This window comes from Anomaloglossus baeobatrachus, chromosome 12 (genome assembly GCF_048569485.1).
Source record: "Anomaloglossus baeobatrachus isolate aAnoBae1 chromosome 12, aAnoBae1.hap1, whole genome shotgun sequence".
NCBI lineage: Eukaryota > Metazoa > Chordata > Amphibia > Anura > Aromobatidae > Anomaloglossus > Anomaloglossus baeobatrachus.
In genome coordinates, this window is record NC_134364.1 from 67136187 (window position 1) to 67154682 (window position 18496).

The 18496-nt window shown below is 49.1% G+C and overlaps 1 protein-coding gene across 1 annotated transcript in view; it reads left to right on the forward strand.

Annotated features, from left to right (window-relative positions):
- Positions 1–18496, forward strand: part of PAPOLA (poly(A) polymerase alpha) — a 65415-nt gene that overhangs the window by 17845 nt on the left and 29074 nt on the right. The window contains exons 2-10 of the mRNA XM_075330542.1: positions 4787–4954; positions 6068–6134; positions 6389–6470; positions 7446–7555; positions 8725–8778; positions 9051–9162; positions 11412–11501; positions 11585–11723; positions 11849–11921. Of these exons, the coding sequence (XP_075186657.1) occupies positions 4787–4954; positions 6068–6134; positions 6389–6470; positions 7446–7555; positions 8725–8778; positions 9051–9162; positions 11412–11501; positions 11585–11723; positions 11849–11921 (895 nt within the window). The remainder of the gene's footprint in view (positions 1–4786; positions 4955–6067; positions 6135–6388; positions 6471–7445; positions 7556–8724; positions 8779–9050; positions 9163–11411; positions 11502–11584; positions 11724–11848; positions 11922–18496) is intronic.

Consider the following 18496-nt stretch of genomic DNA (forward strand, 5'->3'; position numbering starts at 1 on the left):
AGCGGTCCCTACAGACGGGTGCAATCCCTCCTTCAAGGCCAGTCGCACCCCTTACGGCGCCTCATGCACTTCCTCGGGAAGATGGTGGCAGCCATGGAAGCAGTTCCCTTTGCGCAGTTTCATCTGCGCCCACTTCAATGGGACATTCTCCGCCAATGGGATGGGAAGTCAACGTCCCTGGACAGGAAAGTCTCTCTTTCCCAGACGGCCAAGGACTCTCTACAATGGTGGCTCCTTCCCACCTCATTGTCTCAGGGAAGATCCTTCCTGCCCCCATCCTGGGCAGTGGTCACGACAGATGCGAGTCTGTCAGGGTGGGGAGCAGTGTTTCTCCACCACAGGGCCCAGGGGACGTGGACTCCGCAGGAGTCCACCCTTCAGATCAATGTTCTGGAAATCAGGGCAGTGTATCTTGCCCTACTGGCCTTCCAACAGTGGCTGGAAGGAAAGCAGATCCGAATCCAGTCGGACAACTCCACAGCGGTGGCATACATCAACCACCAAGGAGGGACGCGCAGTCGGCAAGCGTTCCAAGAAGTCCGGCGCATTCTAATGTGGGTGGAGGACACAGCATCCACCATATCCGCGGTTCACATCCCAGGCGTAGAAAATTGGGAAGCAGACTTCCTCAGTCGCCAGGGCATGGACGCAGGGGAGTGGTCCCTTCACCCGGACGTGTTTCAGGAAATCTGTCGCCGATGGGGAGTGCCGGACGTCGACCTAATGGCGTCCCGGCACAACAACAAGGTCCCGGCATTCATGGCGAGGTCGCGCGATCAAAGAGCTCTGGCGGCAGACGCATTAGTTCAAGATTGGTCGCAGTTCCGGCTCCCATACGTCTTCCCACCTCTGGCACTCTTGCCCAGAGTGTTACGCAAGATCAGATCCGATTGCAGCCGCGTCATACTCGTCGCCCCAGACTGGCCGAGGAGATCGTGGTATCCGGATCTGTGGCATCTCACGGTCGGTCGACCATGGTCACTGCCAGACCGACCAGACTTACTGTCCCAAGGGCCGTTTTTCCATCAGAATTCTGCGGCCCTGAACCTGACTGTGTGGCCATTGAGTCCTGGATCCTAGCGTCCGCAGGATTATCTCAAGGAGTCGTAGCCACAATGAGACAAGCTAGGAAGTCAACGTCTGCTAAGATCTACCACAGAACGTGGAAGATTTTCTTATCCTGGTGCTCTGCACAGAGAGTATCCCCTTGGCCATTTTCATTGCCCACCTTTCTTTCCTTCCTGCAATCGGGGTTGGAAAAGGGATTGTCGCTCAGCTCCCTTAAAGGGCAAGTCTCGGCACTATCTGTGTTTTTTCAGAAGCGTCTAGCACGTCTTCCTAAGGTGCGCACGTTCCTACAGGGGGTCTGTCATATTGTGCCCCCGTACAAGCGGCCGTTAGATCCATGGGATCTGAACAGAGTACTAGTTGCTCTGCAAAAGCCGCCCTTCGAGCCTCTAAAGGACGTTTCCTTTTCTCGCCTGTCACAGAAAGTGGCGTTTCTTGTTGCGATCACATCGCTTCGGCGAGTGTCTGAGCTGGCAGCTCTGTCATCCAAGGCTCCCTTCCTGGTGTTCCACCAGGACAAGGTAGTGCTGCGCCCCATTCCGGAGTTTCTCCCTAAGGTCGTATCCTCGTTTCATCTTAATCAGGATATATCCTTGCCTTCCTTTTGTCCTCAGCCGGTTCACCGGTATGAGAAAGACTTACGTTTGCTAGATCTGGTGAGAGCACTCAGAATCTATATTTCTCGCACGGCGCCTATCCGCCGTTCAGATGCACTTTTTGTCCTTGTCGCTGGCCAGCGCAAGGGGTCGCAGGCTTCTAAAGCCACCCTGGCTCGATGGATCAAAGAACCAATTCTGGAAGCCTACCGTTCTGCTGGGCTGCCGGTTCCTTCAGGGCTGAAAGCCCACTCAACCAGAGCTGTGGGTGCGTCCTGGGCTTTGCGACACCAGGCTTCGGCTCAACAGGTGTGCCAGGCAGCTACCTGGTCGAGTCTGCACACTTTCACCAAACATTATCAGGTGCATACCTATGCTTCGGCGGATGCCAGCTTAGGTAGAAGAGTCCTGCAGGCGGCAGTGACATCCCCGTAGGGGAGGGCTGTTTTGCAGCTCTAACATGAGGTATCTCTTTACCCACCCAGGGACAGCTTTTGGACGTCCCAATCGTCTGGGTCTCCCAATAGAGCGCTGAAGAAGAAGGGAATTTTGTTACTTACCGTAAATTCCTTTTCTTCTAGCTCTTATTGGGAGACCCAGCACCCGCCCTGTTGTCCTTCGGGATTTTTTTTGTTGTTTGCGGGTACACATGTTGTTCATGTTGAACGGTTTTTCAGTTCTCCGACGTTATTCGGAGTTAATTTGTTTAAACCAGTTATTGGCTTCCTCCTTCTTGCTTTGGCACTAAAACTGGAGAACCCGTGATACCACGGGGGGGTATAGCCAGAAGGGGAGGGGCCTTGCACTTTTTAGTGTAGTGCTTTGTGTGGCCTCCGGAGGGCAGTAGCTATACCCCAATCGTCTGGGTCTCCCAATAAGAGCTAGAAGAAAAGGAATTTACGGTAAGTAACAAAATTCCCTTCTTCGAGCCAATGAGAGATATTTCTCTTTGTCGCCTCTCGCAGAAGGTGGTCTTCCTAGTGGCAGTCACATCACTTCGCAGAGTGTCTGAGCTAGCTGCACTGTCATGCAAAGCCCCCTTCCTGGTGTTTCACCAGGACAAGGTGGTTCTGCGTCCGGTTTCGGAATTTCTCCCTAAGGTGGTATCCCCTTTTCATCTCAATCAGGATATCTCCTTACCTTCTTTTTGTCCTCATCCAGTTCACCAATGTGAAAAGGATTTGCACTTGTTAGATCTCGTGAGAGCACTCCGGCTCTACATTTCTCGTACGGCGCCCCTGCGCCGCTCGGATGCGCTCTTTGTCCTTGTCGCTGGCCAGCGTAAAGGGTCGCAGGCTTCCAAGTCAACCTTGGCTCGGTGGATCAAGGAACCAATTCTTGAAGCCTACCGTTCTTCTGGCCTTCCGGTTCCTTCAGGACTGAAAGCCCATTCTACCAGAGCCGTGGGTGCGTCCTGGGCATTGCGGCACCAGGCTACGGCTCAGCAGGTGTGTCAGGCGGCTACCTGGTCGAGTCTGCACACTTTCACGAAGCACTATCAGGTGCATACCTACGCTTCGGCAGATGCCAGCCTAGGTAGGCGAGTCCTCCAGGCGGCGGTTGCCCACCTGTAGGAAGGGGGCCGTCTTTCGGCTCTTTTACCGAGGTATTCTTTTACCCACCCAGGGACTGCTTTTGGACGTCCCAATTGTCTGGGTCTCCCAATGGAGCGACAAAGAAGAAGGGAATTTTGTTTACTTACCGTAAATTCCTTTTCTTCTAGCTCCTATTGGGAGACCCAGCACCCGCCCCTGTTCCCTTCGGGCTGTTGTTCTTTTGTGTACACATGTTGTTCATGTTGAATTGTTCTTTGGTTCATGGTTTAAGTTCTCCGAATATCCTTCGGATTGAATTTACCTTAGACCAATTTAGAAGTTTCCTCCTTCCTGCTTTTGCACCAAAACTGAGGAGCCCGTGATGCACGGGGGGGTGTATAGGCAGAGGGGAGGGGTTTACACTTTTAAGTGTAATGCTTTGTGTGACCTCCGGAGGCATAAGCTATACACCCAATTGTCTGGGTCTCCCAATAGGAGCTAGAAGAAAAGGAATTTACGGTAAGTAAACAAAATTCCCTTCTTTTTTTTCTGCACCAAATACGCAAGGGAAAAATAAGCAACGTGGGCACGGCACGTTTGAATTCTAATAGACCTTTCTGGCTTCACAATGGGCATGCAGATTTTGCTACAGATTTCTGAAAATACGCGTCATAACTACACAGCGTGGGCACTGGGCCTTAACATACCCGAGTGGATTGCAAATCTACCCAGGCCTGTGAGGCACACATGTCAGCTGTTCAAATCCGCTGACATCTGCGGGGTTCTCCACTGGATGCTCGCAGCAGCCGGCTGGGTTTACCCCTAGGGGGTTTAGGACATAATTTTACTGCCCGCAGTCATTAATGGGTCAACTAATAGGTTATAACTTGCAGATCAGTGGTGGTTCAGCTGCTGGGACACCCTCCAATTCCAAGAATGGAGCTGTTAGAAATAGTGGCAGCCGTGCATGCGTCCTCTGTGAGACTGGCACTGCGTCCCATAGAGTGAATGGAGTGGGATCGCACATGGGCCGCCTCCGCTGCTCTTGTAAGTGGGCAGCTCAGAGCTCCATTCTCTAGATTGGCCCGGATCCCAGTAGTCGCTCCACTATCTATCTGCAAGTTATCGCCGATCCTTTGAGTAGATGATCACTTTTAATATGGGGGATCATTCTTTAGGATTCCGGATAACAGGACGAACTGTTACTTGGGTAAAACTGTGCCGCCATTTCACTATGTAATGGGAAAGAAGCATTAGATTTGGGCAGATCATCAGTCTTTATTGTCTATCACCAGTGTAATAACATACAGGGACCCCTCTGTACTGGTGGGTCCTTACAGAGAAGTCGGCCAGCGAGCAGCATATATAATCCAAGTAACATCTGGACAAAGGATCAATTGTTTAGTATTGGTAAATATGTAATAATGCTCTGCATGTGCTGAGGGTAGTAGGAAAGTGCTGGATTGTCAGAAGCATCTACTGTGGTCTTTGGTCTTTTAGCGCTTTTGTTTGTTTTGGTTTTTATTTGCTTATATTTCTATGGTCATCGCTGTATCCTTCTTTTTTTTTTTTTTTCCCCCCCTTTAGTCCACTGACAAACCAGGGAACACAGCCGCAAGCGCAGAAGAACTATGGCATCACCTCCCCAATCAGTTTAGCCACTCCAAAGGAAACTGATTGCACCCTCACCCACAAGCTCATAGACACATTGAAACCGTTTGGAGTTTTTGAAGAGGAGGAAGAATTGCAGAGGAGGTAAGGAGCAAAATATATATACACATATAATCGCTCTTGGTATAACAAACCAGAATGGGCCAGGGGAAGCATCCCGTATGTAATTAGTTTATACCTTACCAAATCATGGTAATGTGATCACATTTGAGGTTTTTGAATTGCAAGGACATCACCACCCCCTTCCCTCCTTCCAACCCACTTTGTCCAGTAATGAGAAGGGTAAAGTGAATTATTTAGGCCGTATTCTCACATCCAGGACTAATTTGATCTATCCCTTTTATCTGATGGTGGGGGTTCAACACTTTGCACCCCCACCGATCAAGATAGATAACTCTGGAAGCAACACTGTCTACTGCAGTGGCCGCCTCACAGCAATGTGAACAGTGCCTTATACGCAGCAGTATGCCGGTACATGGTATCAAGTGCTATGTTAAAGTGAATGTCACCAGATTTGGCGACTATATGCTGCTTGCAACCACCAGTGGGCTCTTATATACAGCATTCTAACATGCTGTATATAAGAACCAAGGCCACTGTGTAGAGCGTGAAAATGACTTTATAATACTCACCTAAACAGTTATCGTGCAGATGGGTGTGTCCATTGTTCAGGTGCGGCGCCTCCTCTTTCGGCCATCTTTGTCCTCCTTCTGAAGCCTGGGTGCATGACACGTCCTACGTCATCCACACTCGCCGGCATTGAGGGCCCACTCATGCGCACTACAATACTTTGATCTACTTTGCTCAGGGCAGATCAAATTGCGCCTGCGCAGGAGCTCAATGCCTGCGCGTGTGCATGACTTAGGCTTCAGAAGGAGGAGGACAAAGATGGCCGAAAGAGGAGGTGGCGCACCCGGACAACGGAGATATCCATCTGCACCATACTGACCATTTTGGTGAGTACTAAAGTCATTTTTATGTTCTACACAGCAGCCTGGGCTCTTATATACAGCATGTTTGAAGGCTGTATATAAGAGCCCACTGGTGTTGGCCGCAGCCTATAGTCACCAAATCTGGTGACAGGTTCCCTTTAAGTACCTGGAATCACTACCGTCACACTTGCATTACAGCACCCAGATTATTTTATTTTAGTGAATGCATTTTTCCATGATTAAACTTTTTTTTCTTCTTTTTCAGAATTTTAATTTTGGGGAAACTGAACAATTTGGTTAAGGAATGGATTCGTGAGATCAGTGAACTCAAGGTAAGAGGTCTAGCAATGTGAGATGTTTGCTCCTTTCTCTATATTATGGTAGTAAGTAGGCCACTCGTGTTCTCCAGTGTTGGCAGCCCCTTCCCACTTTCCTCCTATTGTGTTTATTAAGTCACTAGTAGCAGAGATTTTTATATATAATATATATATATATATATTTTTATACATATAGCTACTCAACCTTTACAATATATAATTGTTTCCCGCGTCTTAAGATTTTTTCTTTTTTTATTTTTTCTTACCAGAATTTACCGCAGTCTGTAATTGAAAATGTCGGCGGCAAAATATTTACTTTTGGATCATACAGATTGGGCGTCCATACAAAAGGTCTGTACATAGTATCTGCAGCTGGAGACCGACCATGAATCTTCCCGGTCCTATTTGCAAAGTCTGTAAAGTGTTAAGCTGGTGTCACACATAACGACGACGACAACGACGTCGCTGCTACGTCACCATTTTCTGTGACGTTGCAGCGACGTCGCTGTCGCTGTGTGTGGCATCCAGCAACGACCTGGCCCCTGCTGTGAGGTCGCCGGTCGTTGCTGAATGTCCAGCTTCATTTTTTGGTCGTCACTCCCCCGCTGTGACACACACATCGCTGTGTGTGACAGCGAGAGAGCGACGAAATGAAGCGATCAGGAGCCGGCACTGGCAGCTGCGGTAAGCTGTAACCAGCGTAAACATCGGGTAACCAAGGGAAGACCTTTCCCTGGTTACCCGATGTTTACGCTGGTTACCAGCCTCCGCTCTTGCTGCCAGTGCCGGCTCCTGCACTGTGACATGTGGCTGCAGTACGCATCGGGTAATTAACCCGATGTATACTGTAGCAAGGAGAGCAAGGAGCCAGCGCTAAGCAGTGCGCGCGGCTCCTTGCTCACTGCACTGTGACATGTAGCTGCAGCACACATCGGGTTAATTAACCCGATGTGTGCTGCAGGAGAGCAAGGAGCCAGCGCTAAGCGCGGCTCCCTGCTCTCTGAACTGTGACATGTAGCTGCAGCACACATCGGGTTAATTAACCCGATGTGTGCTGCAGGAGAGCAAGGAGCCAGCGCTAAGCGTGGCTCCCTGCTCTCTGAACATGTAGCACAGCGACCTTATGATCGCTGCTTCTGCTGTGTTTGACAGCTAAGCAGCGATCATAACAGCGACTTACAAGGTCGCTGTTACGTCACCGAAAATGGTGACGTAACAGCGACGTCGTTGTTGCTGTCGTTTAGTGTGACACCAGCTTTAGGGGTGATGTCGTTTTCTACTATTTGTATTGTTCTTGTTGAATCATTGTGTACTGTCTGATGACAGGTGCTGATATCGACGCCTTGTGTGTGGCTCCCAGACATGTAGACAGAAGCGACTTTTTTTCTTCCTTCTATGACAAGTTGAAGCTGCAAGATGAAGTTAAGGACCTTCGTGTAAGTATAGGACCCCGACCTTTAAAGCTTTGCTCTTTTAATTGTTCACAAATGATGATTCAGTTGAGTGTATAATGTATCTGCGTGCTTGAGATCCACCTCAGTACCTGATGTGTGCTAAAACGGCTCTTCTTTTACTCTGGATTGTCCTTTACGGCAGCTTTGTCACCTGATTTGACACCAACTGCATACATTAATAGAGCTGAGACCTGATGTGACTAGTGTATTTACTGTGAAAATTCCTGTCAGAAGGACTGTATAATTCCTATTAATTGAGACTTAAAGGGTTCTTTACACGCTGCGACATCTCTAGCGATCTCGTTAGCGATGTGAAACACCAGATTGCAGATAAGATTTGCCGAGATCGCACAAGTCATTTTTGTAGCGCAGGTCACATGTGCAATCTCGGCAAATCGTATGTGCAATCTGGCGTGTTACATCGCTAACGATATCACTAGCAATGTCGCAGTGTGTAAAGCACCCTTTACTCTCAAGTTTCCTAACGGGATTGACGACATCTCAGTGTCCCTCCTCCCTGCTGTGCTTGACATCTCACACTGCTCAGTACAATCTGTAGCTGTCTGTCAGACTGGGTGGAGTAGATGGGAAGTTAAAAATGTGGAATTGGAGCTCGTTGTCCTCAAGGTGATATTAGATTCAAAGCTTCATTTATTCTTAGTCCAAAATATAAATACAATCAGGCCAAATTGTTTTGTTTGTTTTGGGGGGGCCTGAACCATAGCCTTTGTGCTTAATTTAAAACTTGGGCTTGCGCTGTTGTGCTCTTTAGTTGGACTCAAAATGCTCATTTTAATAATACAGATAGTACAGTCATTCTGACATGGATTTTCAAAGGAAGTATAAGTCTCCAGGTCTAAGATCTATTTAATAATGTATACGGTTTGTATTGTGAAATCTGGCGACCGATCTGCTTTGTCTGTGACGCGTCTGGTGAGTGCGTCCTACAGAATGTGGCGGCATTGTAAATCAATGATCATAAATAATTTTCCTTCTCTGCTACCGGCAGATGTGCATGAGCTTAGCTTTAGTGTTGTGCTTCCCAGTCGGGTTGTTTTTGGCCTCGTTTAATATTAGACTGTGGTCACCATTAATGTCACAAGCAACCTTTATGGCTTCATAAAATGTATTTTCTTTTTTTGTTTCTTTAGGCTGTGGAAGAAGCTTTTGTACCTGTGATCAAGCTTTGCTTTGATGGGATAGAGGTAACCACTTTTACTGTTTGTTACTTGAGTTATTGTGATTCTATAATAAAAGCAAATTCTGATCTTGTGTAATTAGAAAACTGTTCTGAAGCTTCAGGCCCTGTGCGTATGATGCAGTTTTGGTGCAGTTTGTTGCCTAAATCTGCATGTCTATCCCTATCCCAGCACAAAGTCTTTGCTTGACCTTGCTGTGTGGACACAAATGTATCTTTTGCTGTTTCGTATGTACAATTTGTCTTTTGTGGATTTATTGCATTTTTATTCCTTTTCAGATTGATATTTTATTTGCAAGACTTGCACTTCAGACAATTCCTGAGGACTTGGACCTACGAGATGATAGCCTGCTGAAGAACTTAGACATAAGGTGTATACGGAGTCTTAATGGTGAGTCCTCTATATTAGATGATGGTTCTAAAATACGTCTGAGGTGAATAATTTATCTATAGTGATGAGCGAGTGTGCTCGTTACTTGATCGAGTTTCATCAGGTTTCTCAGACGTGACTCAAGTATAATGGAAGTCGATGGGAAACACAAGCATTTTCAAACTCGGGTGCTCACGGCTCGATCGGGTAACGAGCTGTGGGGAGCACGCTCACTCATCACTATTGACCAAACAGTTCTAGCATTTTATAATTAAGTGAAGGGGTAAGAATGGTGACAGGGATACAGTATTACAGCACCTTCATTCTCTAATAAGGGTATGTGCCCACGATCAGGACTCACTGCGTTCTGGACGCAGTGGGTCCTGACCTGCGGGGCCACGAGCCTCCTCCGCAGGAGACGCAGCTGCATGTGCCCACAATCAGGGTTCAGTGCGCTGCGGTCTCTCGCTTGTGTTCTCCCTACTGAGGACGCATGCAAATCCGCTGCAAACAATTGACATGCTGCGGTCTGGAAAGACGCTCCGCAGGTCAGTGTCTGCTGCGTAAAAAAAAAAGCACAGTGGGCACAGGATTTCTAGAAATCCCATCCACTATGCTTGTACTCTACAATGCAGAGTTTTGGACGCAGCGAAAAGACGCTACATCCAAAATGCTGCAAACACTGATTGTGGGCACGCACCATAGGGCCTAAGCCACACGGCATGAAAATCGGTGTGAGTGGAGTGGGATAAAAAAATCGCATTCCACTCGGACCAATATTCGCCGGCACACATGAGCGATTTTTTTCTCAGCCCTAATCGCAGAAAACAATCGCAGCGTGCTGCGACTGTAATGCGATCCTGTTTTCCCTCGCATCCATTCAAGTCTATAGTGCGAGAGAAAAATCGCACTGAACTCGCAGTCCACCGGTGTACCGCGAGTGCAGGGTGAGAATGGCAATAGCTGTCTACGGAGGAGAGGGGGAGATAAATCCCTCCCTCTCCTCCTCAGTGCCGACCCGCCCCCGGCAGCTGAGGTCCGATCGCACCTCAGTTGCAGGGATACTCGCATGACACTCGGCTCTGCTGTACTGCCAGTGTGAGCCTAGTGTCATGCGAGGGGATTGCCGTAATCCCCATGTGGCCCTAGCCTAAGGGTTCCAGTGTTTGGACCCACACCCCTTCCCCCACGGATTATAAAGTGGTACATAGCCAAGAGAGGTCATCACTTTATAGTATGGGAACACCACATTAATGTGATAGAATATGCTACATAGTCCTCCATTTAGCTTTTAGGACTTAGGTTATTCCAATGACCTCATGTCTTCAGATACCAGATAATAACTTTTTAATGGGAATCAGTCAGGAGATATTTCTACTAACTGGCTGTATAGTCACTTTTACCCGGATTCAATCCATACATTTCTTGTATTGTAGTTATATGCAAATTATCTGCAGTGCAGCCCTCCCTGCCTGGCTCCTGCCATTGATTGACAGGTCAGTCCAGCCTCTGTCATCTGCCGCCCCTCACTGAGATGTAACACAAGTGCCTGGTCTGCATCCGTGCACGAGATCTGAGTCAGGGGCGACAGACGAGGCTGCACTGAGCTGTCAATCAAATGTTGACGCTGTTGTTGGGAATTCTTTGTTAGGTCCCACTGCACTTGCAGTTAATGTGCAAATTCTTCACATCAGATCAGTTTTATTTGGTAGAATTATAGGGAACCAGATTTTTGTGTTCCAAACCAAAACTATCAGCACCTGTGCTTCATTCTGTAAAGGTGCATGTTGTCCCCGGACTCCCCCTGTAGACCCCACAAATACCTTTATAAAATCTCCTCCCACCATGTATGCTAATCGTTGGGTCCGGTCCGATGGGCGTCCTATTTTGCTGCTCTTGTGCCTCCTTTCAGTGCTGATCGCCGTCCTCCTCTGAGGATTGATGTGGATGACTCCTCTGGCGCTATTCAAGTAGCTGAGCAAAACCTCTAACCTGTGCAGAGACATTGCCGGCTCGTGCACGCGCACCAATGCTTTCTGCTCTGCCCACAATAAGGCCGGCAATGTCTCTGCACAGGCACAAGATTTTGCCTGGGTACGTGTATGCACCGGAGGCCTTATCTCTACAATTTCATCCTTTCCCTACTTAAATTGATTAATATTTTAAATATTTATTTTTTTCCACAATTTTGTAAACCCCACTAGAACACACTGACTGTAGTCGCCCGCGTCCTCACAGCCATCGTCTCGATTTTATTATCTCTTCCCCAGGTTGCAGAGTAACCGATGAAATCCTCCATCTAGTACCGAACATTGATAACTTCAGGTTAACTTTGAGAGCAATCAAACTATGGGCCAAGCGTAAGTCACTCAGCCAAACTTAACCCTTAATGTCCTTTTACTGCCTCCTAGGAACCTCACTAATGTCTGCTCCTCTTCTGTAGGCCATAACATATATTCCAACATCCTAGGATTTCTTGGTGGAGTCTCCTGGGCGATGTTAGTGGCAAGAACATGCCAGTTGTATCCAAACGCAATAGCATCCACACTTGTCCATAAGTTTTTCCTGGTGTTTTCCAAATGGTAAGTTAAAAAGAAATTGTAACGTTACACTCTGTTCACATTGCATTGTTTAGAATCGCTTTGTGTGTTTCTATAGTGTATGCTAATCTGCTCTGGTTTGGTTTTTTTCTCAATTTTTCTTAAAGGGAATGGCCAAATCCTGTTCTGCTGAAGCAGCCTGAGGAGTGTAACCTTAACCTGCCCGTGTGGGATCCAAGGGTCAGTATGAATGGTTGGATAGTTGTGTGTTCATGGCGGTGTGCAGCACTTCTTCCTCCACTATCTGATGATATTGAGTGTGCAGACACATTGCTGTCCTCTGGGTGGGATAGTTGTCGAGGCCGGCCGTTTGATGCTCAGCAGGTATTGTCTTTGTAGATTGAGTCGAGGCCATATCATGAATAACGTGGCAGTCGTCCATGTGTTCTCCTGCCACATTTGAAGTCCTGATCGCAGTATTTGGCAATTTTCATCAGTGCGATACTTTGAATGGAGCAGAAATGCAACTCTAACATGATGACCTTACAGGGTATTCCCTATGTGAAAAGTATCACCTGTCCTTGCTCATCACTGCTCCATTCATTCTCTATAGGACTGCTCAAAAAATACAGGGTGCTGATCCCATCACCGGCAGTCCCATAGACAGTGTATAGGGGGGTGTTTGGGAATAATCGGCCATTAACCCCTTAACGACCGCGGGCCGTAAAATTACGTCCTAAATGACATAATCTTACTGCCCGCGGTCCTCCGGCGGCAGCATGCCGCGATCGGCACACATCTCAGCTGATTTTCACAGCTGAGATGTGTGCCTGCTAGGCACGAGCAGAATCGTTATCTGCTCGTGCCGATTAACCCCTTATATGGCGCTGTCAATACATGACAGCGCCATTATAAGCGCGATTGCGGTAAGCATTTACTTACCGCCCGAAACCGGAAGTCACGTGACGCGATCACGTGACTCCCGATAGTTGTCATGGTAGCACAGGGTCATGTGATGACTCCTGTACTACACATGACTTGGTTTCACTTTCGCTGTGCCCGGGGCACAGCAAAAGAGAAAGACAGCGTATCTGCTGTTTACAGCCTTCCAGCTGTGATCAGCAGATACTGCAGAGCGATCGGAATGCTGATCGCAATAGCCCCCTAGGGGGACTAATAAAATAAAAAAAAAAAGTTAAAAAATAAGTTTTAAAAAATTAAAAAAAAACAAAACAACCTAAAAGTTCAAATCACCCCCCATTCGCCCCATTGAAAATTAAAGGGTTAAAAAAATAAAAAATATACACACATTTGGTATCGCCGCGTTCAGAAACGCCCGATCTATCAAAATATAAAATCAATTAACCTGATCAGTAAACGGCGTAGCGGCAAAAAAATTCCAAACGCCAAAACGACTTTTTTTGTCGCCACAACTTTTGCGCAAAATGCAATAAGAGGCGATCAAAACGTAGCATCTGCGCAAAAATGGTACCGTTAAAAACGTCAGCTCGAGACGCAAAAAATAAGCCGTCATTGAGCCTAAGATCCCGAAAGAAGGGAATTTTGTTTACTTACCGTAAATTCCTTTTCTTCTAGCTCCAATTGGGAGACCCAGACAGTGGGTGTATAGCTACTGCCTCTGGAGGCCGCACAAAGAACTACACTTAAAAGTGTAAGGCCCCTCCCCTTCTGGCTATACACCCTCCCGTAGGAGTACGGATTCCTCAGTTTTAGTACCAAAGCAAGAAGGAGGAAAGCCAATAACAGTTTCAAAAACAAATTCAATCCGATAACTAGATCGGAGAACTTAAGAAACAACGTGAACAACATGTGCACCCGAAAAAAACGAAACCCTAAAAACAAATAGCGCGGGTGCTGGGTCTCCCAATTGGAGCTAGAAGAAAAGGAATTTACGATAAGTAAACAAAATTCCCTTCTTCTTTTTCGCTCCTAATTGGGAGACCCAGACAGTGGGACGTCCAAAAGCAGTCCCTGGGTGGGTAAAAAGATACCACATGAACGGGCTGTCATACAGCCTCTTCCTACAGGTGGGCCACCGCCGCCTGAAGGACCCGTCTACCTAGGCTGGCGTCTGCCGAAGCGTAGGTATGCACTTGATAGTGTTTGGTAAACGTGTGCAGACTCGACCAGGTAGCCGCCTGGCACACTTGCTGAGCCGTAGCCTGATGCCTCAACGCCCAGGACGCACCAACGGCTCTGGTAGAATGGGCCTTCAGTCCAGATGGAATCTGAAGCCCAGCAGAACGGTATGTGTAAAGAATTGGTTCCTTGATCCACCGCGCCAGGGTGGATTTGGAAGCTTGCGATCCCTTATGCTGACCAGCGACTAGGACAAAGAGCGCATCCGAACGGCGTAGAGGCGCCGTGCGAGAAATGTAAATCCTGAGTGCTCTCACCAGGTCCAACAGATGTAAACCCTTTTCAAATTGGTGAACTGGATGCGGACACAAAGATGGCAAAGTGATATCCTGATTGAGATGAAAGGAAGAAACCACCTTGGGAGAAAACTCTGGAATTGGACGCAGTACTACCTTGTCTTGGTGAAACACCAGGAAGGGAGATTTGCAAGATAACGCCGCCAGCTCGGACACTCTTCGAAGAGATGTGACCGCTACAAGAAAAACTACCTTTTGTGAAAGCCGAGAAAGGGGAACCTCTTTCAAGGGCTCGAAAGGCGGCTTTTGAAGAGCAAGGAGAACCTTGTTCAGATCCCAGGGTTCCAATGGCCGTCTGTAAGGAGGAACGATATGACAAACTCCTTGGAGAAACGTGCGTACTTTAGAAAGCTGTGCCAAGCGCTTCTGAAAGAATACGGATAACGCGGAGACTTGACCCTTAAGCGAGCTAAGGGACAAACCTTTTTCCAACCCAGACTGCAGGAAGGAAAGAAAAATTGGCAATGCAAATGGCCAGGGAGAAAACCCTTGAGCCAAGCACCACGCTAAGAATATCTTCCACGTTCTGTGATAGATCTTAGCTGAGGATGGTTTTCTAGCCTGTCTCATTGTGGCAACAACTCCCTGAGATAAACCTGAGGCCGCTAGGATCCAGGACTCAATGGCCACACAGTCAGGTTCAGGGCCGCAGAATTCTGATGGAAAAACGGCCCTTGAGACAGCAGATCTGGACGGTCTGGTAGTGCCCACGGCTGGCCTACCGTGAGATGCCACAGATCCGGGTACCACGACCTTCTTGGCCAATTTGGAGCGACGAGTATGGCTCGCTGGCAGTCGGACTTGATTTTCCGGAGAACTCTGGGTAACAATGCTAGAGGTGGGAACACATAGGGGAGTCGGAATTGCGACCAATCCTGAACCAATGCGTCTGCCGCCAGCGCTCGGTGATCGTGAGACCGTGCCATGAAAACTGGGACCTTGTTGTTGTGCCGTGACGCCATCAGATCGACGTCCGGCGACCCCCAGCGGCAACAGATCTGTTGAAACACGTCCGGGTGAAGGGACCATTCTCCTGCGTCCATGCCCTGGCGACTGAGAAAGTCCGCTTCCCAGTTTTCCACGCCTGGGATGTGAACTGCAGATATGGTGGACGCTCTGCTTTCCACCCACGTCAAAATCCGCTGGACTTCTTGAAAAGCTTGGCGACTGCGTGTTCCCCCTTGGTGGTTGATGTACGCCACCGCTGTGGAGTTGTCCGACTGAATCCGAATGTGCTTGCCTTCCAGCCATTGTTGGAAGGCTCGCAGAGCAAGATAGATTGCTCTGATTTCCAGAACATTGATCTGCAAGGTGGACTCTTCCTGAGTCCACGTCCCCTGAGCCCTGTGGTGGAGAAACACCGCTCCCCACCCTGATAGGCTCGCATCTGTCGTGACCACTGCCCAGGACGGGGGAAGGAACGACTTTCCCTGTGACAATGAGTTGGGGAGAAGCCACCAACGTAGAGAGTCCTTGGCAGTCTGAGAGAGGGAGACCGTCCTGTCGAGGGACGTCGATCTCCCATCCCATTGGCGCAGAATGTCCCATTGGAGAGGGCGCAGATGAAACTGCGCGAACGGGACTGCCTCCATTGCTGCTACCATCTTTCCTAGGAAATGCATGAGGCGCCTCAGTGAGTGCGACTGGCTCTGAAGGAGAGATTGCACTCCAGTCCGTAGCGAGCACTGCTTGTCCAGTGGAAGCCTCACTATCGCTGATAGAGTATGAAACTCCATGCCAAGATAAGTCAGAGATTGGGTCGGGGTTAGATGAGACTTTGGAAAGTTGATAATCCACCCGAAAGTCTGGAGAGTGTCTAGCGCCACCTCCAGACTGTGTTGGCATGCTTCTTGAGAGGATGCCTTTATAAGCAGGTCGTCTAGATACGGGATGACCGAGTGACCCTGCGAGTGCAGAACAGCTACTACTGCTGCCATGACTTTGGTGAAGACCCGGGGGGCTGTTGCCAGACCGAAGGGTAACGCCACGAACTGTAGGTGCTCGTCGTGTATGACGAAACGTAGGAAACGCTGATGCTCTGGTGCAATCGGCACGTGGAGATACGCATCTTTGATGTCTATTGATGCTAGAAAATCTCCCTGAGACATTGAGGCTATGACGGAGCGTAGGGATTCCATCCGGAACCTCCTGACTTTTACGTGTCTGTTGAGCAACTTCAGATCCAGGACGGGACGATACGATCCGTCCTTTTTTGGGACCACAAACAGATTGGAGTAAAAACCGTGACCCTGTTCCTGAAGAGGGACGGAGGTCACCACTCCTTCCGCCTTTAGAGCGGCCACCGCCTGCCACAGAGCATCGGCTCGGTCTGGTGGTGGAGAAGTTCGGAAGAAACGAGTTGGCGGACGAGAACTGAACTCTATCCTGTACCCGTGAGATAGAATATCTCTCACCCAACGGTCTTTGACGCTTGCTAGCCAAATGTCGCCAAAGTGGGACAGCCTCCCACCGACCGCGGGCGTGGGTATCGGAGACCGCAAGTCAGGAGGACGTCGTTTTGGCAACGGTTCCTCCGGCTGGTCTTTTTGGGCGTGACTGAGACCTCCAAGGATTTGAACGTCTCTGGTCTTTTTGAGTCTTTTTTGACGAGGCGAATTGGGACCTGCCCTGTCCTCGAAAGGACCGATAACCAGACTGACCCCTCCTCTGTTGGGGCTTGTTTTGTCTGTGTTGCGGTAAGGAAGAGTCCTTACCCTTGGAGTGTTTGATGATTTCATCCAAACGCTCTCCAAACAATCGGTCACGAGAAAAAGGCAAATTGGTTAAGCACTTCTTGGAATGAGAATCTGCTTTCCAATGTCTCAACCACAGAGCCCTACGCAAAACAACTGAGTTGGCTGACGCCACTGCCGTGCGGCTTGTAGCGTCCAGAACAGCATTAATCGCGTACGACGCGAATGCCGCCATTTGCGAGGTCAATGGTGCTACCTGCGGGGCAAATGCACGTGTGACTGAGTCGACTCGCGCAAGCCCGGCCGTGATAGCTTGGAGTGCCCATACGGCCGCAAAAGAAGGCGCTAATGACGCTCCAATCGCTTCATAGATGGATTTCAGCCAGAGCTCCATCTGCCTGTCAGTGGCATCTTTAAGTGCCGCTCCATCTTCAACAGCAACCAAGGATCTAGCTGCAAGCCTGGAAATTGGAGGATCCACTTTTGGACACTGGGTCCAACCCTTGACCACTTCAGAGGGAAAAGGGTAGCGTGTATCTTTAAGTCGTTTAGGAAAACGCCTTTCAGGATAAGCGTGGGGTTTCTGGATTGCGTCTCTGAAGTCAGCGTGGTCCAGAAAAGTGCTTAATGTACGCTTAGGGTATCTGAAATGGATTCTCTCGTGCTGCGAAGCTGACTCCTCTACAGGAGGAGCTGGTGGGGAAATATTCAACATCTTATTGATGTTAAATATAAGATCATTAACTATGGCGTCACCATCTGGTGTATCTAGATTGAGAGCGGTCCCAGGATCAGAATCCTGATCAGTTACGTCCGCCTCATCACCCATAGATTCATCCCGCTGGGATCCAGACCATTGAGATGAATGTGAAGGCCCGTCATAACGAGCCCGCTTAGGCTGCCCGGGGCCATCGTCCGAGTCAGAGTCTTCACCCTGAGGTGTAGATGCCCGTCCCGGAGCTAGGAGCTGAGGGGGACCAGGGGGCAATGATTGCACAGTGTCCGTGGTCTGAAGTACAGGCCTAGCTCGCAATGTGTCAAGAATTTGTGACATAGTGAGAGACATTCTGTCAGCAAAAGCTGCAAACTCAGTTCCTGTCACCTGGACAGCATTCACAGGTGGTACACCCTGGGACACGTCCAGCAGAGGTCCCGACTGTGCAAGCGCCGCAGGGGCCGAGCACTGCACACAATGGGGGTCCGTGGAGCCTGCCGGTAGAAAAGTCCCACATGCGGTGCAGGAAGCATATAATGTCTGTGCTTTGGCACCCTTGCGTTTTACGGGCGACATGCTGCTGGCTCTCTGCATGTGAGAGAGTCTATAGCCAAAAGGGCGACCAGCGCTATGCAGTACAAAGTATTTGTAGCAACAAAATACTAAGAATACTACGAGCACAAGAGGGGGTGAGCCCTGAGGGCTGCTTACCGCCCGCTGAACAGCGGGTAAGAGGCTGCAGAATGCCTTGTCTGGGTCTCCCCGGCTCCCCTCTGCAGCGCAGCGTGTCTGGCAAGAATGGCTGCCGGCTTGTGTGGAGAGGGGCGGTCCGTGGGAGTTCCCAAACAAAAGTGCGGGAACAGTGTCCCCTCTGTGCTGACTGTGAGGGCTGGAGTATGTAAAAACGACTCCAGCCCTCAGCGCTGATGCACTGGCCAGCGTCCCGCCCCT